The sequence below is a fragment of the Phoenix dactylifera genome, unplaced genomic scaffold, assembly GCF_009389715.1.
Source record: "Phoenix dactylifera cultivar Barhee BC4 unplaced genomic scaffold, palm_55x_up_171113_PBpolish2nd_filt_p 001168F, whole genome shotgun sequence".
Classification (NCBI taxonomy): domain Eukaryota; kingdom Viridiplantae; phylum Streptophyta; class Magnoliopsida; order Arecales; family Arecaceae; genus Phoenix; species Phoenix dactylifera.
The window spans coordinates 96,267-118,603 of record NW_024068507.1 but is presented as its reverse complement, the minus strand read 5'-3'; the positions used below and the strand labels follow the sequence as shown (position 1 = coordinate 118,603).

The 22,337-nt window shown below is 37.3% G+C and overlaps 1 protein-coding gene across 2 annotated transcripts; it reads left to right on the top strand.

Moving 5' to 3' along the window:
* Window positions 1-2,636: 2,636 nt before the first annotated feature.
* LOC103714488 (vacuolar cation/proton exchanger 3-like) lies at window positions 2,637-20,818 on the top strand. 2 transcript variants are annotated; one of them, XM_039121642.1, is made up of 12 exons: window positions 2,637-3,044; window positions 8,146-8,400; window positions 9,120-9,187; window positions 9,297-9,325; window positions 9,483-9,679; window positions 9,790-10,002; window positions 11,709-11,843; window positions 15,197-15,313; window positions 15,397-15,450; window positions 16,793-16,909; window positions 19,617-19,710; window positions 20,200-20,818. In XM_039121642.1, exons 2-12 carry the CDS (start codon window positions 8,146-8,148, stop codon window positions 20,208-20,210), a joined length of 1,290 nt encoding a protein of 429 aa, XP_038977570.1. In that variant the 5' UTR covers window positions 2,637-3,044; the 3' UTR covers window positions 20,211-20,818. The 2 variants fall into 2 exon arrangements, with proteins under 2 accessions (XP_038977570.1, XP_038977569.1); XM_039121641.1 differs by having other exon boundaries at window positions 2,639-3,019.
* Window positions 20,819-22,337: the final 1,519 nt, after the last annotated feature.

The following is a 22,337-nucleotide window of genomic DNA, read 5'->3' as shown; positions in this document are numbered from 1 at the left end:
TAATGAAGCTCATGAAAGATCATTATTAGGGTACGGACCCTAAAACATGCTTCATTCTGGTTTGGTTTGCGAAGCATGGTCTAAGAGGTGCATTTTATTACTTGGTACACTGCATCGAAGGTTTGTGCTTCGATATAGCTCGAGAAGGAAGGCAACCTACCATGCAACAACGAAGGTCGAGCAATTCTTGCAGGGCTGTTGCAAGTGCTCCACGTGGCATGTATTGGCATATGATTGAGAAATCGATGTCGGGTGTTGAAAAAAATTGGCTTAATTAATCGGTTAATTGAATTGGGAAGACTAGTCAACCTAGGGTATTTCAAAGGGTTTGCAGATAAAATTTATTTTAGGTTAGAGTATGGTGAGCTTTCCTGAAGCTTTCCTGCATATGTGCAGTGCAACTATAGAAGTTGAGGTCAGCTTGGCCGGTTAAGAAACATGGTATGAATTCACATACATCTAAAAGATGGAGGAAGAAAGAAAGAGGAGCAATTGAGTGCATAATTTATGATCATTCACCTTGCTTATCCACTATTAGTTCAATGCTTCCTCTCATGGATTTGCCTTCCACCTCACCTGCACTCGTTCTCTCAGCTCGATCTAGACTCTCCACCATCTTCTGGTTCTCATGCTCCCATGGTTGTCAATTTTGTAAACAACTAGCCAAGAGGATTTCCACCATTAATAAAGACTGATCCGATGATTAATTGTTAAAAAACCTCACTCCCTCTCCCTTGCCTCCAGTGCATGGCAACTGACTGCTGTTTGCCTCTTTCACTCCTTTATCAGAACAAGAACAAAGTTTATAAGGAAAAGTTCTTACATTATGCTTCAATCGTATGAGCAATCCAATTGGACAAAACAAGCTAGCTATTTATTAATGGTGTCTATTTTTCATTAATAGTTGCAGTCATAATTAAGATATCGTCATAGTTAATTGTATAATAGACATCAATGTACAGCTTTAATTAATAAAATGACTGAATACATATGATAATGCACTGCAATGAAGTGCATAGCGTTGCCATTTAGCAGTAGACGAGCACTTGCAAACCAGTTGATGGCTCCTCCTCCTCCTCCTCCTCCTCCTCCTTCTTCTTCTTCTTCTTCTTCTTCTTCTTCTTCTTCTTCTCTATAATACATGCATACATAGAAATCTTTAAATTTTAGCAGTGGTGTACATGCGTCCACTCCCCTTGGATGTTCTGAGCCAAAGTCAGCTGTCCGATCAGTTGTGATTCCTTTTTTTTTTCTTCGATATCGGCAGATATAGTAGCTTGAGTAAGAGTTGGAGCCACGAAGGGGAAAAGGAAAAAATAAAGAATAAAGAAAAAAAAAAGGAAACGTGCCCGCACGCTAGGACTCATGTACGAAGAGCAGGAAGGCTCGCAGGCAACTGGCGAAAATAGAATGGAGATACCCTTAGCATTACACTGAAGAAGATTAAACTAAAATTTATTATACGATGCCACCGTATCCGGCTGGCTTGAAATGGTCCTACCTTTTAAGAGATGAGATAGAATGATAGAATAGAATGATTCTTTTAGAGGTTTCCATCCGGATCCAGAAATTTATCCACGTATCTACTTCAGAGGGACGATCCATAGTTGGGGTAACTTATAACTATTTTCATGCAATTTCTACATCTCCTTCTGTAATATATTTCTCTTAGGAGCTACCGCTCTCGTGTACATGAGAGAGGTATTTTTGGCATTATTAGGATTTATACTATTACAATCCTTATAGTAGAATTGCTTGCTGTATGGGAAGGGCTAATTTATGCTATATAGATATTGAGGGCTTCTCATATTTATATGGAGATGGATTGATGACAATTGTTAGATGGCTTTCATATTCATTATCTATGAAAGTAAAATCTCATCCTCTCCTACATAAATGCTGGTGGGTAATACGTTAATCAATCTCTTGTGAGGCTTCACGTATCTATAAAAAAAAGCTAATTGTACAATCAATCGGATTATATATCTAAGCACATCGAAATTGTATTATAGGACTATACGACTAATCTTTTTTTCTCAATTTTTGAATATTTTATTTTTCGACTCTAACAAATATATTTATTCTAGAATGGTTTAATTTTATCCATTTTACCCGAAAAAAAAGCATGCGATGCACAACAAGAACGAATTCACCCCGCACTTTGAATTGGGCACCGGTCCTCGTAGAATCGAGCATCTAGAAGCATGCATTCTAGGTGAGTCATACCAAAAACCATTGACATGATATACATGTAGAGAGAGAGAGAGAGAGAGATACCAAGTAACAAAATCCTATTCGTCAAAAAAAATTCTCCAACAAATATGCATGTGTGATTACCATCCTTCACATCAAAATTGTATTGAGAAATAACCATCTCCTTCTCTTTCCATCACCATCATCTGCATTAGCGTGTCATGCAATGCATCAGTTTTTCTTCTTGAAATCAAATGCTTGAAATAAAACTTCATTGCTGGCTCCTGCACGAAATCCTTGGTATCGAGAAGTTTTGGGCTCAACACAATGGTCAACATCTGGCCTGGCCCGGACTTCCGCTAGGGTTCGGTCACGGGTCGTAGTCGGACAGCGGCACGGATCTTGACTCGCCCCAATTCACCGGCTCTCGACCGGGATCGGGGGGTTTGTTTGCGGGCTCCTTCCACCTTCGAGGAAGCTTCCTCGGTGGACACGGTGGCGATCTCCCAGCTCTGACCATCGTCAAACTTGAATCCCTCTTCTTCTTTTCTTTTTTTTTTAAGTCCCATCATCTTGCTGGGGTGGAGAATTTTATTATTAGAAAGAGACCTAATCACTGGTTATCGTCTCTCTCGCGCCCGAGGGTCGCCGGCCGGCTGGCGTTTTCCCAATTGGATCTTTGTCTCCCCCGCACGTACCCCACACTCCACGCGGGGATCTTGATGTCGGATCTACTGAAGAGCATCGTAGGAGAGGAGGGATCCCGCGTCGTTCGGCGGATCGCGATCCCCTCTTGCCGGTTCTTTAATTTTCGTAGACAATAAAGGTGGGTAGGAGGAAAGATTTTGGTGGTAAGATTCGATGTGTTTTTATCTTCTTATCATTCCCAAGTCTTCGAGTGTTTGAACTTTGAATATGGGTCATGTTTTCTTCGCTTCGATTCTGAGTATATGTTGTCTTGATACCGCATCGGCAATTGAGGGATTTTGTTGCTGCTGATGAATCTGAGTCTGAATTAGTCGAAATTTGATTCAATGTTTGTCTTGGATGAAAATTTTCGGTTACTAGTTTCTCGTAAAACGTTATGAATGCTTGAACTTGTTTTTTACTTGTTGGACAAAGTTACATTGTCGTATGTGTTTTATAACTGGATCTTCTATTATAACCTCAGTTGGGAAGTTCTGTTGCTCCCTGAGGAATCTATTGCATATGACCTTTTGTTAGTTCCCAAAAGAAAGTTGCTTTTGGTTAAATCTAGGAATGAAGCTCTTAGCAGGGATTCTCAGCTACCAAGATCGATGCTGGAGACAAGCTTCCCATGAATATCTTCCCTATTTTTAAACCTGACCCAAGCAGCATGATGTCGAAGTATCCTGTGTTTCTGTAGTAGATAATTTGATAGTTGAACAGACAATTAGCATGTAAGATTAAGTTTGTAGTACACTGTGCCTCAGATGTGGGGAATTCAGGGATTTGAAAGCTCTAAGCCTGGCTGTAGGACTCCTTGAGTTGTAGATTGGATAACAAACATGTTCAGCACCACAATAAAAAGGAGAAAATATAAGAAAATAACTCATAATAAGAGGCATAGGAATTTGCATCTTTGGCATTTGACTACGTCTTTTTTTTGTTGGGAGGGGGATTGAGGGATTTAATAAATTGCATAGCTTATTAGGGTTAATTTTACCACCAAACAACTGTTCTCCAAGCTCCTCCATTCTTATGCACATTGCCTAAGAGAATCACCCAAGAGAGATTGACACAAGGTATCACAAAGAAGGCATACCGACAAAAGAAAATCTCTCTTAGAATTGCAAGAGAACACCTAGTATATAACTGAAGAAGCATAAGAACCAAGACAAAGTGAGCACCCTCGATTCTTCTTTCTTCTTCCTCGTACTCTCTTCCTTTATATCCCATCCACTTACAACTATGACACCACAATCCATGAAACATGAGCTTTCTAGTATTATGGGGACAAGCATGTCATTGCATTAATTTGTGCCTTCTTCTCTCCTTGTGTTACCTTGGATTTGGACTTATTCATGGACTCTACTTGCCTACTGTGGCAATAGGTATCATGCCACAACAATCATCATCTTGGCATGCACTGCTCAGCCAACAAGAACGCAATTATACACCTCAATAAGCCATATTTGATAGCATCCCTTCTTCTTGGGTTGTGACTATCTCATCTTTGCACAAGATTTGAACTCGATCTTCGCTCAGATATACTCATCCTACCTTGTTTGTCTGTATCTTGTAGAAACTTTTTGTAATACTTGCAATGTGCTATTATAACAAAAGTGACTCGAGATGATTGTCTGCCCACCAGCACAACACCCTCGTTTAACTTTTCCAACACAATGCAGTTGCCATTGGAACTCCTTTTTTAACTGTGTTTTTGGTGGATTTATGCATCTCATTCTTCATTTAAACCATGGTGATGCCTGCCACCTTTGCAACTCCACCTTATGCCGAATAATGACAACCCTTGGAGTATACCTAGCAAGATTAGATTCTTGGACATTTGAGGGTTATATTGGACCCCACTGAGAACACATTGCTTGGTAAACATTTTCAATGTTAATGTCCCTATTTGGCTGAATGAGAGTGCCTTCTCTTAAGAAGAATCAAACCAAATGTAATAAACATGACAAAAATCAGCCAAATCTAGAAGCCACCAATTACTGTAAGCACTAAGACCTACAGAGATAGTAAGAATGTATCTATCATCACCATTGTTAATACTCTTCAATACAATTGCCACATCCAATACCCATTATCATTCTTCTTCTTGTGCACATTGCAGATACTCTTGTTTGATGTGACTATGCTACCCACAGTGATAACAGTGCACCACGGCCTTTCTGTTAGATCAAGATATAGATTGTGCACACTTTTAAATCCCCTTTTCACTAACTTTTCCTTTCCCCATGTTTCTCGAGATACCAACAGCCATCTTGATTGTCCTAAAGATGAATCTTTTCATTATGTCTGCTGTGCCATCTTTTAACTTCATTGTGCTTTGGCCATAAAAAAGGATAATCATCATGTGCTTGGAAAAAGGCCTGTATCTAAGTGGGACTGGGTGATCTATTATATGAATACAAGGCTTGTGAACAAATGTTAAAGCATGAGAGAGTACCAATTTTTCAAACTTTGCTGGGATTGGCTGCATTGCTTGAGATAACTGTAGGGAGAGAACTGAGAATGGAAACTGCACAACAATAATTAGCTAAAGAGAAGCAAAAGGACAAGTCCAATCAAATATGCAAGAATCTAGTATGAGAAGCTGAAAGAACTCAAGGTCCCATTAGTTGGCATGTATCCACTTCTAACACAAGTTTGCTAATCTCTCTCCCGCTGCCCTTCACTCATACCCATGACACTACCCTCCAATGGGACATGAGCTTTTCTAGAGGAGGCAATTTAAATTCTAAGATGGATTCTGCTCTTAAGGCAACATTAGGAGAGAGGCATTGCCTTGTTGCTTTCTAAAAGGTGAGCATGAGGTTGTGCCATAACATGCTTATGTCCTTGTCACTAAGGGTGTAAATGAACCGAAGGTGAGTGAGCTAGGGCTTGCTCGAGCTCAGCTCAAATTGTTACATGATTGGCTCAAGCTCTGCTCAAGCTTGAGTTGAGCTACGATGGCCGAGATCAAGTTCAAGATTTTTAAATCCCGAGATATCAATTATTTTGATTAGTGACTGAGATCTAGATGAATTGAAATCTCCGTTTATATCGATATTATCAACTACATTTAAGTATTTGTTTTTGAGATTTATTTGTTAAACAATGATTTAAAAAATAATTGAAAAAGTATAGACTAGTATGAATATATTGTATCGGCTAATATCTTGGATTTTGTCAATTTCTATTGACCAAGATAATAGGGCAAAATTTTCATACATCATATTGAGGTGTAGCTTATTACTGATACAAACCAAGATCTCAGCCGAGATAAAATTCTTGCTCAAGTTTGGCTCATTTAAACTCAACCAATGGTTAATGAGTGGAGTTCTTATTTCATTTCGAAACAGGGGCACCCCTGTTCGTGTGGCCGTGGCCTGCGGAAGAGAGGGGGGCTCGAAAGCCCTCTCACCCTCTCTCTCCCTCCCTCCCTTTCCCTCTCCCTCTCTCTACCCCCCCCCCCTTCTCTCTCTTTTCAACGAAGTCCGCCCTTGTTTTCGTGCAACCAGAAGAGAGGGGGTTGAAAGCCCTCTCTTTGCCTATCTCAGCCTCCCTCTCCCTCTCTCCACTCCTCTTTTTAAATCCCTCTCCCCCTCTCTCTCTCTCTCTCTCTCTCTCTCTCTCTCTTTTCAACAAAATAGGGTCTCTTCCGCCCCTATTATCATGCAACCTGAGGAGAGGGAGCTCAAAAGCCCTCTCTCCCTCTTTCGGTCTCTCTCTCTCTCCCTCACTCTCTCCCTTCGTCCCTCTTGCCCCCTTCTCATCCTCTCTTTCCTTCTCTCTCTCCCCCTCTCTTGTCAACTCTAGCTATGTCGGTATGGGCCCAGACAGGCATGGTACCATATCATACCATTGAGCAACCGGTACGAGTCCCAGTACTAGCATAGCATACCTTGGTACCTCAATATGTTTGGTGGGTGCATGAAGGATAGAATTAATATCCATGGGAGTTGCACTAACATTGTCCCAGTCATGCAGTAGATCAATGTTCTACTAGTTTCAATGTGAGTTCTTTTTATATTCAACACTAAATCGTAACTGTCGGTTACTTCCTAGACCTCCATGAAATGAGGGTTAGATCCAAAAAGATAGATGACGTAATTGTGGAGCAACCTATAATAGAATTAGAATAACTGGCCTAATCAGCTACAGTCTCGTGGGATGAGGCTGATGAGCATCGAGGAAATGAACTTTGAGCATATGTTTCTGGGATGGTTTTATGATGGCAATTCTGGGATTTAATACTATTAAAACCTGAGGTGCAAATGCTGAAGAGAGTGTTCTTTATAAGTAGTGGTGCATAATGCTAGATATACAAATATAAGAATTCGCACCAAGGTTTTAACTTCTGGATCTTGACAATCTCCGTGGCTGAGTTATACTGATATAAACTGAGATTTGGTTTATCTTGGTCAAGATGGAACGCTTAATATTTTTTATTCTTGTTTTGAAATATTTAATGAGCAAGATGTTCGGATATTTGCTCAGCTGATATATAATGACTGACATTAAATTGTCAACCCATATTAGTGGAAAAAAGGATTATCATTTTACACGTTAATTTTTATAGTAAGTGTTGAAAATTGATAAAAAAATATATTAAAATTATCATCCATTATACTAATACTGACTTGGATGATATCTAGTGACACCTGAACTATGTTAGCTAAAAAACAAAAGTCTGATATTCTGTACTAGTTGTGTCGAAGGGTACCCCATGCAACACATTACATGCATTTTGGCTGAGATGAAAAACATGATTCCCATCTAATTTAGTGTAAGGAGACAAGGGCTGTATGACAAAGAAAAGTGTCTCATTAAGCATGCAATGACCTAATGTACACTTCTATACTTGATTTTTGCCAACATAATGCATCTTATCGAGAAAGTATTATTATTTTTTATTTTTTAAGGTTGTATTTGTTTGATGATGCGTCTTTGTTAAGGACTGACTTTGTTTGAGTTTAATATGGTGCATCAATTGGTTAATAAGACTTTTCCCCTTCCAAGTCTCTCTTTTAGCGTAGAATATTATTATATCTGAAATTGCCAACCAGACTTCGGGTCTGTTGACTGGCACCTCACTCCTCAACACATGTTGGGGGGAGGTTCTGGGTTCCACAGTGGCGTTCCACCATTATTCTCTGAAAAAAAGACATTACATTACATTCAAAATTTCCAAGATAGTTTAGTTTCTTGAGCGCTTTTTCTTTTTTCTTACTAATAAACTGTATTTATATTGGCTTGGATATGCAGATGCAATCTGAAAGGGAAGACTTGGAAATTGAGATGGAGACACTTGTCAGTTCATCACAATCTGCAGTAAAGACACCACACGTAGAGATACCTCATAATGTGTCACTTTCAAATGGTGCTATGTCATGGACCCTTTCAAGATTATTTGAACGACTATGGAAGAATGTAAAAGTTGTTATATTTACAGCGAAGATCAATATGTTGCTACCATTTGGACCCATGTCGATCATTCTCCATTACCTTACTAAAAATCATGTAAGTATGCTACCATTACTTGTTAGATTTAGTGTTATGGTTATTCTAGACTACCTGTTTTTAGTCCTCTACAAGGTCCGCATTCTCGATGCCGGTACCGTATCAGTACCTTATTGGTATGGCACAATACATCTTTGTACCGAAATACTTTCTAACCATTTTCTCAATTTTTATCTCGGTACGCCTCAGTACGGGCATTACTGAGCTTGTACTGACTTGAAGGTATGTTTCACACCGGTTTTCTTCCGGTACGGTATGCTTCATATTGGACAGTACGGAGCGGTACGGCAGACCATGCCTCTACCACTCCTATTAGTAATATGGGGTGAAGATCTGTAGTCTTCCAGCCATTTCAATTGAATTGAGAAATAATTAGTGAACTTGCATGTATATCCACCCTATCTTACAGGTCATCTGTCGTGATTTGTGGGGCTAATCGTTGAAGATATTCTAGGTTCGATTATTAGTTGATCTCACTATTGGTGGGTCCAGATTGTATAGTCACTTTTGCAGAATGCAAATTACACTTTTCATATTCTATGACATTTGATTCAGCTTGCATAGAGGACTTAAATTGACAGATGGAAATTATTTGTGATGTACCTTTGCCCCCTTTTCTAGGATAAAAACATCAAAAAGTTTACTTTCTCATGTTTTCTTTTATTATTATTGTTATTAATTATTACTATTACTATTATTATTATTATACTACGTTGCAGGGACTGGTTTTTTTCTTCAGTTTGATAGGCATAACTCCGTTAGCTGAGCGTTTGGGTTATGCGACTGAGTAAGTCTTGCTGTTTGTATGGAATTGTTTCTTCTTTTTGTTTTGGGAGACTTGTCTATAATTATTTCATGAATTTGCCCATTGACATGCTGCCATTCTTATGGTGCAGACAGCTTGCCTTCTACACTGGACCCACAGGTAGACATCATTTAGAATTATGTCCTCTTTTTTAAATGGCTCATACACTTTTTAAATAGTAGATACTACATTATTTTTCTTTTATTCCTAAGCCTGTCTACCTGGAGCCAGATTTCCGTTGCATGTCAATGACGTATATACATTATGGTGATTGCAGTCGGGGGCCTTCTAAATGCTACATTTGGAAATGCAACAGAGATGATCATAGCTATTTATGCATTGAAACATGGAATGATTCGTGTAGTCAAACAATCATTGCTAGGCTCTATATTATCAAATATGCTCTTAGTTCTTGGTTGTGCTTTCTTCGCTGGTGGGATCGTTCATTCCAAGAAAGATCAGGTCTTCAACAAGGTGGTGATTTTAAACAGTGAATGCAGTTTTTGTTCGATTCATTAGCAGATCTTTCTTGTTTGATGTCTGATAGATAAATACAATTAAAAGGCAGCATTCATCTACAACAGGCAGCTGCAGTCGTAAATTCAGGGTTGCTGCTGATGGCTGTAATGGGCCTACTGTTTCCAGCTGTTCTTCACTTTACACACTCAGAGGTGCAATATGGAAAGTCAGAGGTTTCTCTTTCAAGGTTTAGCAGTTGTGTGATGCTCGTAGCTTATGCTAGCTACCTTGTTTTTCAACTGAAGAGCCACCGCAACCTTTACAGTCCAATTGATGAAGTAAGTTATCTGACTAAACCTGGAAGATTTGAGTTAAATTACCATTTTAATCTGAGTAACTGTACAAATCCACTGATGACAGCTATGGTTTCTGGGTCAGCTTAAATTTTCACTTTGGTCCTTCGAAAACGATCCATGCTTCCAGCTGATCTGGTTTGAGAATCCGCACTCAGGAATAAAAATGCATATTTTACATGAGCAGAACATGTGAAAATATTGACTACAAATATTCACGTGTACAAACATTGTATTAATTGTGAAATTGCTGGAGAAGGCATATTAATAGTGAAACTATTTTCTTTCATCCAATGAAAATTCAATTTAAGTTTGTGATTCCAAACTATTTGGATATGTTTGGATAAATACATTATTATGACACCATTACATGTGTTTTGGCCTGATATCTTTACGCTATGGTTTCTAGTCAGTTTACTGTCTCTACTTATGAACTGATAGTCTTTTTTCCCCTGATACATCATGTCTTTTACATATTCCTTGTTGGAACCTTCTCTCCCCATGGTGATGCACCATAATCTCCCGCTGTTTGACAGGACAAGTCGTTGATGATGTCTCAAGAACTATTTGTAATAACCTTAGTTATCTGACCTATCTTTTCCTAATTACCATGTAAAATATTAGTATGATTTTCTAAATAAGTAACAAAAACCCATTGGTGCTTCGTATGGGAGATGAGCTCTGTGCAGACATTTCTCTAGACGCATCACTCTTCTTGGTTGTCAATCATAAGTCACCAATGATACATCAATTATTGTTCTCATTAAGTTTTTTTCCCAAGAGAGCATAGGAATAAGAAAAAAAGATTCAGACAGTCCTGGCGTGTGCAGACGTCTGAAGTTGACTTTGGTTCTATCATCAGCAGAAACAATTTTAAATTCTGTGGAGGGCCTGGGGCCTTTAATTGTTAATATTTTTGTGTTATATCATATTTTTTGCTTTATATGATTATCGAGAATGTCAAAACACCGAGCCCAGGAGATAGAGATAGGGCTTGTTAATTATGGTTATTGTTAATAGTCACTTACCGAGAGATTTGAAGTTGTAATTTTCTTTTGTGTCAGCTTTAATTGTTATTATGGTGTTCCTTATAGAGTTTCGGTGTATCAGGACTCCTGTTTTCAGAACTGCTAGATTTCATGTTTTCTATAAAAACACATTTCTAACTTAAAACTGATTCTTCGCTCATCTTCTTTTCAGTCAGTGAATAAATCATTCCCCCTAATAATGTAGTAATTTGATTTCCTTCTGCATGCAATATTTTCATGTTTATGCATGAATCACTGTTCAAGATTCTAATAAAAGGAGCCTTTCTTGCTTCCCTCTCTTGCATCATTCTGCAACTTGTTCTATATTCTGATTGCTGTGGTTTAATCGCTTTTAAGGACTAGACTTTGCTTCAATTTTCTTTGAAAGCTTCCTTTTTTTTGTTAATTTCTGTTTCCTTATCAGATAGATAATCTATGATATCATATTTTCTAGTTAAGATGTTTTCGTAGAAGACCAGAGAATCAGCAACTTCAGAGAAGCATTTTGTAATTTTAGTTTTCAGTGTAAATGACTTGCGATAATGCCAAGTTCATTCTTATCCATCCATGCAACTTTTGTCAATCTTGATAGTTTTGTTTATCTATATGTGTATGTGTGCATATATAATTCTTGTACATTTCAATAATTAATGGGTACGATAGGAAGACAGGCAGAACGAGGATGATCCTGATGAAGTGGAAGTTCCGGAGTTAGGCCAATGGGAAGCAATTTCATGGCTTGCTGTTTTGACCATTTGGGTCTCCATTCTTTCTGAATACCTTGTTAATGCCATAGAGGTAATAAATGATTCAGTTCTTTTTCTATCTATTCTTAATTGTATTGTTCATATCTGTTTTGTTAGGTTTTATAGATATCTCTTTAGTCTTTACAGTTCGGATATTGAAAAAAAAATTGGATTTACAGTCCGGATATTGAAAAAAAATTTGGAGAGAGGGGATTTTTGCATCTCTCAATCTAACAGTTGAATTGTTTATTGAAAATTGAAATAAATCCACACATATCAGGAAGGTTTGGAGAGTTTCTTCAATAGGGTCTTAGGGTTTAAACAGGGGAGCCATGTGCCTTGTATTTTCAGATTTTTGGAAGATTTATACACAAGAAAGGATTTTTTTGTGTGATTTCTTGTTCTCTCTCTCTCTCTCTCTCTCTCTCTCTCTCTCTCTCTCTTGGCGCGTGCACATGCACATGCTTCTTTTCCTGTTCTATCCATTTTCTCAATGTATAGCTTTTTACCTGTTGGAAATTGATATTTTTTGCTGTTTATGACTGATTTGCTTGGTAAGTAATCGAACCATTAATTAACACTTCATTTGTTCTCATGCACATGCTAAAGGCCATATTTGATCTGAATGTTATTTCTGATTGAAAATCTTTATATTCTCTGTGCTGGAACTTTATGACACTTAGTCTTTTTGCTATAAACCTGTCCTAAAGTATAAACCTAATATAAAGCCATCCTGTTCTAAAGTACAAACCAAATATAAAGCCATTGTGACAATAGTGCATATAGATCTAATGATACCACTGCAAATTGCTATTTTCTGCTTACAGTTTGTTGAACAGCACTGTTCTCCATTCTTTAAACCAACCTAAACCTACAAAAAGCTCCTAAACACTTGATGAGCAACCCCTGACCCTAGGGCTCCATCAGTATTGCCTATTTTATATCTTGAGCCTCCCAATCCATTGCCAAAGCTACTTTAGTACTTTGTGAGCTAAGAGGATTGCATTTGGAAGATAAATGGTGAGAATTATTCTAGTCAAGGGCCAATCCAAAATTCAAAGAGGTGGTAATGTTTTCTTTTTACATTTTTTATATACAAGCATGCTAATGCTAGGTTTTTCTTTTTATAACACTGAAATTATGATGAACAGACATACAACCTGGTTCAAGAAGAAACTTGTGGAACCGTGCTTGAATAAAAATGAATAGAAGAAATTTGGGGGAAAGGTGTTTTCCCAATTTTTTTTCTCATTCAAATCTAATAAATCCAAAACTAGCCTAATTGAATTCGAGTTTTGATATTGTCATGTGATTAATAGTTTAGACATCCCTTAAATACAGTATACTTTCATGTAAAATATTGATTATTCAAATTATATTTTCAGTTAATTGAAATTTTGAACTTCATCTTTTTTTGTATTGTGAGGATCTTATGTGTAGGAAACATGTATTTGTCTAAGGTTCAGCGTTGTTAAAATAGTGTACTTTGTGCATTTAGGTTGTCCTTAAAAATTTTTGTTGTCCTTAAACATGTCTGCTTAATTTGACTAAAATAGCTACTGATAAGCGTTCAAATTCTTGTTTAATTTATCAGAACATGTCTTTTTGCCAATAATAACAACTAACAACTAAACTAACATACTTTAGATAGAAAAAGGGATTCTGCTAATGTATGTTAGTGTGCACTGAGAGAAAAGCTCCGATGTATATTACTATGTGGTCGGTGTATCTTTTGGATTTAGCTCATATTGTTCCATATTAACACATGTTATTGTTTGCATAATGTTGTACCTTGCCAACCTAGAACTGCCACTAGCATGACTTACAATGCTTTAATCCTTTCTTGTGTCCTCTTTATTTTTAATTGCTAAAAGAGTTTTGTTTAATTATTAATCTAGATTTTCTCCATAAAAGTTAGATTCTCAAGCTGTATAGTTTCAGGTTTCTTGATTAACATATTTTTTCCTTTATCATACTTTCAGTTAGAAACTACAAACTAACAAGCCTTTTACTAATGGATCTAAAAATCTTGTTTTGCTACTTATCGTATCAACAAATATCTTTGACCATAGAGCCTTCTAATTCTTTCACTATTCTGTCCAGTCTTTTATAGTGTGGAAACCTTGCATTTATGATGAATTTGTTAAGAGATTCAAGGGTTATGCTGGATGCTAACATCATTGCATGTATACCTTAAACATAACCATCAAGCCATATCCCAAATATTTTATGATGAATTTATGAATCCTCATATCCAATAACTCCTATTTAGGACCAACCTTGATGTTATGGGGGATATGCTAATATTCAAACATATCAAATTGGATCCATTTCTTCAAAGTTTAACATGTTTTTATGACTGGATGCCATCCTAATGTTAACCTTCGACCTTTCCCATCTGAGGTTGGGACTGCAATGGTGGTTTTGACATCGTTGCATGTATCTGGAACTTAATTTCCATTATCACCTAGCTTCCATGTCTATAGAGTTAGGTCTCTGGTGTTTGTATGTAGTGGTCTAGATTTTCATGGCAGTAAAAACTCTCCTGTCCAGTGGGACCTGCCCTCAGGCTGGGCCAGAAGCCTCGTCTCCTTCAACTGATTCAAGTGATTCAGTCACTAGGAAAGTAATCTCACTTAAACAGGGAATATCTAAAACTTAGTAAAAATCACAACGCTAAATTGAAAGTCCTTTTTTTTATATCCAACACACAAGTATGCCTCCCTTATGAACAATAAAATCCAGTGGATGGTTTGGAAGGCTTCTAGATGCTTCTAAACCTGAAAAATCCCATTCAGTTTTTTATTTGAAGATACAGAAATTATGCTGGATGCAGCTGACTTGAGGTAGCTTAATTGCCTTATCCAAGCATCTTGTCACAACTGCGATTTTCGTTGTAGTGTGATGTATCAATTGTCAATTTAACTATTATTTTTAGATGTTTTCTTGTTTGTATTGTATCTGACCTTTTTCAGGAGTTTAGTAGTGAAGATAACTCTGTATCTCTGTAAGATTTGTTTCTAATTCATTTCGATCATCAGAACTCCAACCTTTTTATAAAACTATATATATATATATATATTGAAATATCAATCTCGACTTCTCAATGGTACACAGCATACTCGGATATGCTTTTCCATATCCATTAGTGATTTTTATTTTTTTTAACATATTAGAGTGTGAGCTGGGCGCAACTCTAAGGTTTCTACATTTGGACCGAGTGGCTACCATAGGTTTGAAATACGGAAACAACCTTTCCACACGCAGGGTTAAGGCATTAACATATTAGCCATCCAAAAATATTGAAGAGCTCTTGAATGTTCCAAGCCTTTTGATTGAAGATTGTTCTTATAGAATGATGATAACTCTATAAATAGCTTACCATGTTGTCTGGTTCGCCTTCAGGGAGCATCCGACTCATTGAACCTGCCCGTGGGATTTATTAGTGTCATTTTGCTTCCTATTGTTGGCAATGCTGCTGAACATGCAAGTGCAATTATGTTTGCCATGAAGGATAAACTTGTAAGTGATGTGAAGCGTATTCATATAACTGAAGTCATTGCGTGTTAGTTTTTTCTATATACCTCATCCTTCTTTTCCTGCAGGACATAACATTAGGGGTTGCAATTGGATCATCTACACAAATATCGATGTTTGTGGTAATGCTCTGAAAATTTTTACAGGTTTATTATGCTGCTAATATTTGAATGGATTCTCAGTCTTTCAGCAGTTAAGGGCCTGGGGCTTTCCTACCTGAAAAACAGGCTCGGGAACCTTCCTTAGAGGAGATGGTTTATATCTAGGCGCTGAAATATTCCAGCTGTATAATCATAATTAATATAGTGCATTTATTCAATTGCATCTTCCTATCATAAAAATAAATTTTAAGGCTTAAAATGACTAATGAACTGGCACTACTAAATGGAGAGCTTCATTATTGATTGTTTCCCATCTCCCCCTGTCAATATTTTTATCTACACTTAAGAAGAAGATTATTTTGCTTAAATGAATGAGAGGTGGGGATAATTTAGGTATTGGTATATCTTAGCCGTTGAGCAGCAAATAGTCAAATTTTTTTAATGATCTTACAAGTAAGGGTGGGTAGGAAACAGAAGATGCTTATACTAAGGCTGCTTCTCATTGATGAATTTGAGAAATATCTTAAGCGGGAGGGAAGGAGCAAGATAATAATGCCATTAATAGCAACACTATCTCTTAGTTAAGAAGGAGATTGTATTTTGGCCATATGTAATTCTGTAATGATGGAGGAGTTAAGATAACTGGTGCTGCATGATTTAAAAAACAGTAAACCTTTTAAATGACCAATCTTCATCATATAATCAATGGAAGTGCTTTACAATGCATAGTTGTTTTGACCCTATTTAGTTTTACAGATCATTTACTCTTACAGTACCCCAGACCATTAACTCATTAGATCTTAGGCCGTATAGAGCTAACTAAATAAGCTACAGAAATTCCTTCATTTCACTTATCTTGAGACGTGTTTACAGCTGTATAACTTCGTCAATATGTGGACATGTTTGGTGAGGTTAAATCTCTAATAGAGTCACTTCACTGAGCTACCATTGGACTTCTAATAAAAAGTTCAGTCCTAATTCAATCCAGATCCTATTAAAGGTCAATAAGATTATTATAGATCCTAAGTATATATACTACAGAAAGGCTGTTAACAACTCCAATTATGATGGAAAGTGCATAGGATCCCAAAGGAACCAAAATGTTGCTCCAACTGGGACGAGCCTAAGTTGATACCTGAATTTTCTTATAAGATACAGAAACCAGTTATTTGAATGAAGCTCCTGCGTCATATCCAGGATGCAGCAACTTTGCATAGATGCCCTGTTACTTTTGGCTATCATAAAACAGAACTTTGCTGCATCTCCAGTTACTACAAGAATAGAAGAAACTGATGTATGTATAAGCTATATATGATAATTGTCTCATAGATTATTAAATATCACTTGCTACTGGTGATTGCAGATTCCTTTCTGTGTGGTTGTTGGTTGGATAACGGGAAAACAGATGGACTTGAATTTTCAATTATTTGAGACAGCTACCCTCTTTATAACAGTACTGGTTGTGGCATTTATGCTACAGGTCTGTTCTCAAACTTTGAAATTTCTATTGGCAAATATTTACATTCATTTTGTTGTTTAAGCCTTAAATTTATTGATTATCATATTTGAAACATGCTAACTTGTTTGTTTTGAATAAGCAACACATCCTCTTAGATCATGCATCTGCAATGAGATTTAATTTTTTTTTTTATTCTCTTATTTGCTGGAATTATCTTCCCCGGTAAGATTTTGCTTGACCAGCAATGCTCTTCTTTCCAACGAGGAAATTGTCTCCTTCTACCCAAGCCTATTGGAGTTTAGCAATCTATCTTGTACTTGAGGATGATAGGTCAGGGCATAGTAGGTTTTCTGAGGCTTGTAACTTGCCATTTAGTTAATTTATTTTCCTTTAAGAAATAAAAAAAAAAGCAATGTTGTTCTGTAACTGAACTGATTCCATATTGTAGGTTATTTTGTTTGGTTGGATTGGTCTATGTCAAAGCTTTGAGAAAGAATTTTGCAAGATTCGTCGTCTTAGTACCGGACCCTATACCAGTACCATTCTATTATAGTGTCAGTATGTGGTACGGTATGAGATGGCAAGGCATACCGAGTGTTGGTACGGTACGAGAATGTATACTAGTTCGATACTGGTACCGTACCAACCAGTATGGTGAACTTTAGATTTTTAGATGTATGGTTATAGGTAGGGGTGTGAATGAGCTGAACATAAGCAAGCTAGACTTCGTCGGCTGGAAACTAGTTATGCCAAGCTCAAGCTCAAGTCAACCTATAAAAAGCCAGCTCTAGCTCAGGTCATTAAATTACGACCCAGTTCAAGCTTGGCTAGATCAGGCTAGAAATAGGCTGAAGTTGAGACGATGCTAGTGAGTTTAGAGAGAGAATAAAGCATCATCTAAGAGACTTGAAGAGAGGGCTTCTGTTGTCGGAACTTGGGAATGAAGAAATCCTGGAAAAGAAAGAAGCCCTTGAACTCTATCCTCCATGATGATCCAGGTGAGGGAAGTGATGTTGGTGGTGGTGGGGCAGAGAGGCACAGGAGAGAGGAAAGCTGACAACACAGCAGTTAGTCAGAGAGGACCACTATAGAGAGGAAGACAAGCGGTATGGTGATGTAAATCAGAGGACTAAGGTAGGGGAAGGCAGGTAATGTTGCAGTGAGATGGAGAGGGCCATGGGAGAGGAACCAGCAGTGAGGTCTTGGGTGGCATGGAGCTGGGACTTGGGGAAGAAGAAGTTTGGGAGTCTCAGAGAGGAAGAGAGGACATCGAACCCAAGGGATGGGGATGAGGAACCTTAGGGCATTTGATGCCTTTCGCTATTATCTTATCTGTCAGATCATAATCTTGTGACTGAGATTTATTCCTCAAAATAGAACTCATCAAGATTTATCAATTTATTGAAATATTTTAATTTGTAACTGTTAGATAATATTTTACACTATATATCTGTGTTTACTTATAATTATAACATATATTCGAGCTATATGAAGCCAAATATGAGTGAAGCTGGATCAAGCTCGTCTTCGGCTCGTTTATTTTCGAGCTCAAAATTCTGGATAGTGTGACTCATTTCATTGTTGTGGGAGCTGATATCAAGCTAAATATTTAGCTGAACACAAGCTGCACACGAACAGCTTGCTTGGCAATCCTAGTTATTGAGTCTCAACTTATTTCTTCATCATCTTGATTGATATCCTTTGCATGATATCTATTCCCTCATCCTTGCTAAAAGGGTGTTCTAATGCACGAGGTTCTCCGCACTATAGAGTCTTTGGAGGGTCAGATATACACAACCTTAGCCTCGCATGCGGAGAGGCTGTTTCCATTTTTCGAAATTGTCACACCCAGGTCACAATGGAGCAAGGTTATTGTTGCGCGAGGGCCCGCCCTCTCTCTCATCCTTGCTGATTTTGAATTTTGATGATTTGGTTATCATCCACAAGTCCAGTTAGGGCAAATTCGTGCCTTGCCTTGTGTTGACTTTTCAGGCTTCTCTGATCATTTACACTGATTTCTGACTAATATTGGCAATCTTAATCTTGACATTGAATAAATGCAATCCCAAGATCACTTGACATACCGCTGTTGTTTTTCTTTTCTTCGTAGTTGTCATGGCAGTCCCTTGCCTATAGATATCCCTGACTGCTAGCGAGTCATCTAGAAGAAAAAGAAGAAAAAGAAAAAGAAGCGAGGAAAAAAAAGGAAGAGAGAAGGAAGAATATGAATTAAAAAAAAAAAGCAGAGAAGCAAAAGGAGGACAAAAGAGTGAAGTAGAGAACATAGGGAGAGACAATGGGAATGAAAGAAAAGAGGGAGAAACATATAGATGTTTCTTTTGGAATAAGAAGGACAATGGTAAAGAATAAGAAGACGAAAGAAAAGGAAGGGCATGTCCTTGAATACATCTATAACTGTTACTAACAAACCCTATTCCTCCAATTTGGTGGTGTTGTAATTCTAATCCTTCAATAATTTTGTATATGTTGACTTGTTTTAAAAAACCATGAACTGAATTTGCTGTGTTTTTCTCTTTTTTTGCATATTTAATGCTGGTCCAAATTGTTCACTTAAAATAATGAGCTCCAAAGGGTACAAATGTCTTGAACTGCTGGTTTTGACATGGGCTATAAAATTTGTGAAATAGTTGTACTGGCTATATTTTAGAAAACAAAATGATGTCTCTATCATTTTGTCTGATAAATATTGTTTCTTTTTTTCTTTCAGGAAGGCACTACAAACTATTTCAAGGGGCTAATGCTTATTCTGTGCTATTTAATTGTTGCTGCCAGTTTTTTTGTGCATGTGGATCCTGCAGACGGTAAGTAAAGAAACGACTCAGACTAGGCTGTCTGGATATAGAGATATCCTCTGTAGATTTACTCTGTAGATATACTATGACCTTAAGTTGTATTGACATAGAGATATCAAGTTGCCTGGGAATCAGAATTTGTGAAGCATACTAGTTTAATTTGTGCACAATGTTTAAAAGACTCAGAACATTGGTAAATAACTTTCTCCTGCAGATTCATGTACAATTGTCAGAATATGAGGACAGGGACTTGGCTATGAATGTTGTGAATATAACTGAATTTGTGAATGCATGCTAGCAAAATGGACAATTCACTCGAAGAGAAATTTGGACAAGATTGTGCTTTTGCCAAGCTCTTTGCCGATTCTGTTCACTGTGATTTATTAGTATTTGTCTAGACAGCGGTAGTCTGGAATATTTGGAAACCGCTCTAAGCAATCAAATGAACAGCATGAGTCTTAATTGCTGATTGTTTGATCTGGTTTGTTTGTCGTGCAGGTAATGTTTAATGCTGAAAAAGCCAGTTAGCCTTGCTTGGTGTCAACAGTACAAGATACATGCCAACTAGCACACTGTGAAACATGTTCTCCATAATGAGTTTTAAGGCATGATGGAATTGTAAAAGGTCCTCGATTGCTCAACTGCTTTAGCTCCATAGCCTTATGTTGGCTTGATATTGTGGTTATTAAGAGAGGCTTCTCTTTTAGCTATGTTGTAGCAATTCAAGAGGTGAAGGTTTTGTAATCTTTTATGTATCTAATTCTTTCCTTACAGAGTCTGAATTCCCCTTGCCATGGAAAACAGCCTTCATTGCCTCAGATCTTGGGATTGTTTTTGTGAGGAATTCTGTCAGCATGTCTTCATTTTACAATGGTCTTATGGAGCTGGGTGTACATTATGACATTGTACTAATTATTACCACTGGAATGCAACAACATGCACGGCATTGCAATATGCAAACAATATTTGTCAAATTAGAACTCATTTATAAGGTTGCATTGAGAATGGGGGTGATTGGAGGATATAATAGTGGAATAGAGGTATGGTTTTGTCTGTAACATTTACTGTTAAAAAACATTTGAGAATAAAAGGCTTGATTCAAAGTTTTCTAGACAAATGTGAGGGTATTCTGCAACATGGACTTATGATGCATTATCTTGAGACTAACTTATAATTATCAGGTACTGATGAAATTCTGCATTTAATGCAAATTGGATATTGGCTGTAGGATTTATAATGTTTGTGGATATCTTTTTTCTGAATATCAACTGATAATAGTTATCAGTTCCACTGGATTGTGTTAACCACAGGTAACATAGGGATTACGTCAATTACCGCTGATCCTTTGCATATGCTTTAATAGTGTTTTTAATGATTTTTTAATGATGAGGACACTTTCCTCATGTTAAGTACTCTGCTGAGATTGTCAGAACTCAGAAATATAATTATCTCTGTATTGCTGCATTGGAAGCCATGATGAAGGAAAGGGCTATCTGATTTCAACAAATGAAGAAGACATGATGAAAGAAATATATTTTTGTGATCCAGAGAGGAGCAATTTCTTAGATGTTAACCTTTCACTCTTATAAGAAACTTCAATTTTTTTTTTGAATCTCATATTTTATTAAATGATATCAACCTAGGTTACTGGTCCAGGATCAACTTCAGCTGGTATACCCTTAAAATAATACGAAGAGGCACACCTGCCTCTGAGGGCGACAAATTAATACTTTGATTATGTCTGTGTAAGAAAATAAGAGTTCGCCTCCAAACCCACGGATGGCTATCCAAAGTTTCTTGGAAGCGTGTGGGCGCATCTATTTGCTTAAGAAACAGCAACATAATTGATGTTAATATTTTTTAAAACAAATGGAAAACCCTAACAAACGATGAGATAAATGATTGTTATATAGCGTCAGGGTCCGACAAGCCAGTTCCTGCCAATTGAGAGATCCAAAGTTACAAACTCCCATGAAAACCTGACAATTTATCACCAGGCAGAAAAGCATTGCAAGCCAAGGCACCAGAAACAGAGTAAAATAACACACCCAAATCTTGGGATTTCAGTCTCCTTCATAATAATATTTGTTTTTTTTTTATGGATCCTAGGCATGTGAAAATCACAAGAATAGCTCCTGCTTAACCATTCTCTTAACTTAATCTTCCTAGATAACACATGCATCATTGCCTGCTTAAATGTCAAACTGGTAACTTCAAGGATGCATCACCCAAAGTCATTTTTATCCTTTGATAGAGAGAGAGAGAGGGAGGGAGGGGAAATTTCCCAAAGTTCTTTTTTTTTTGGGAACCTCAAAATTGTACATGCCTTTCACAAAAGAATGCCTTATTACATGATTAAGATTATGCATCACTGTGCAGTTGAATGAAATTGTTTTTAACGCAAGTGTACATATATGGTCTTACAATATCTATAGATCAAAGTAGACCATGCCATGCCTTCACCAAGAAGTTGTCCTGCCGAGGTCAGAGATTAACAAGCATAACAAACAAGGCATCTCAAAGAATAGAATTGTGATTTGCTGACAGCCTAATGGCCATAGCAAAAACTTTGGAGAGAAAGCAAGAGCTTCGTCGAAACATCGAAAATTAATCATCATTAATTGAGTTGAAGAAGG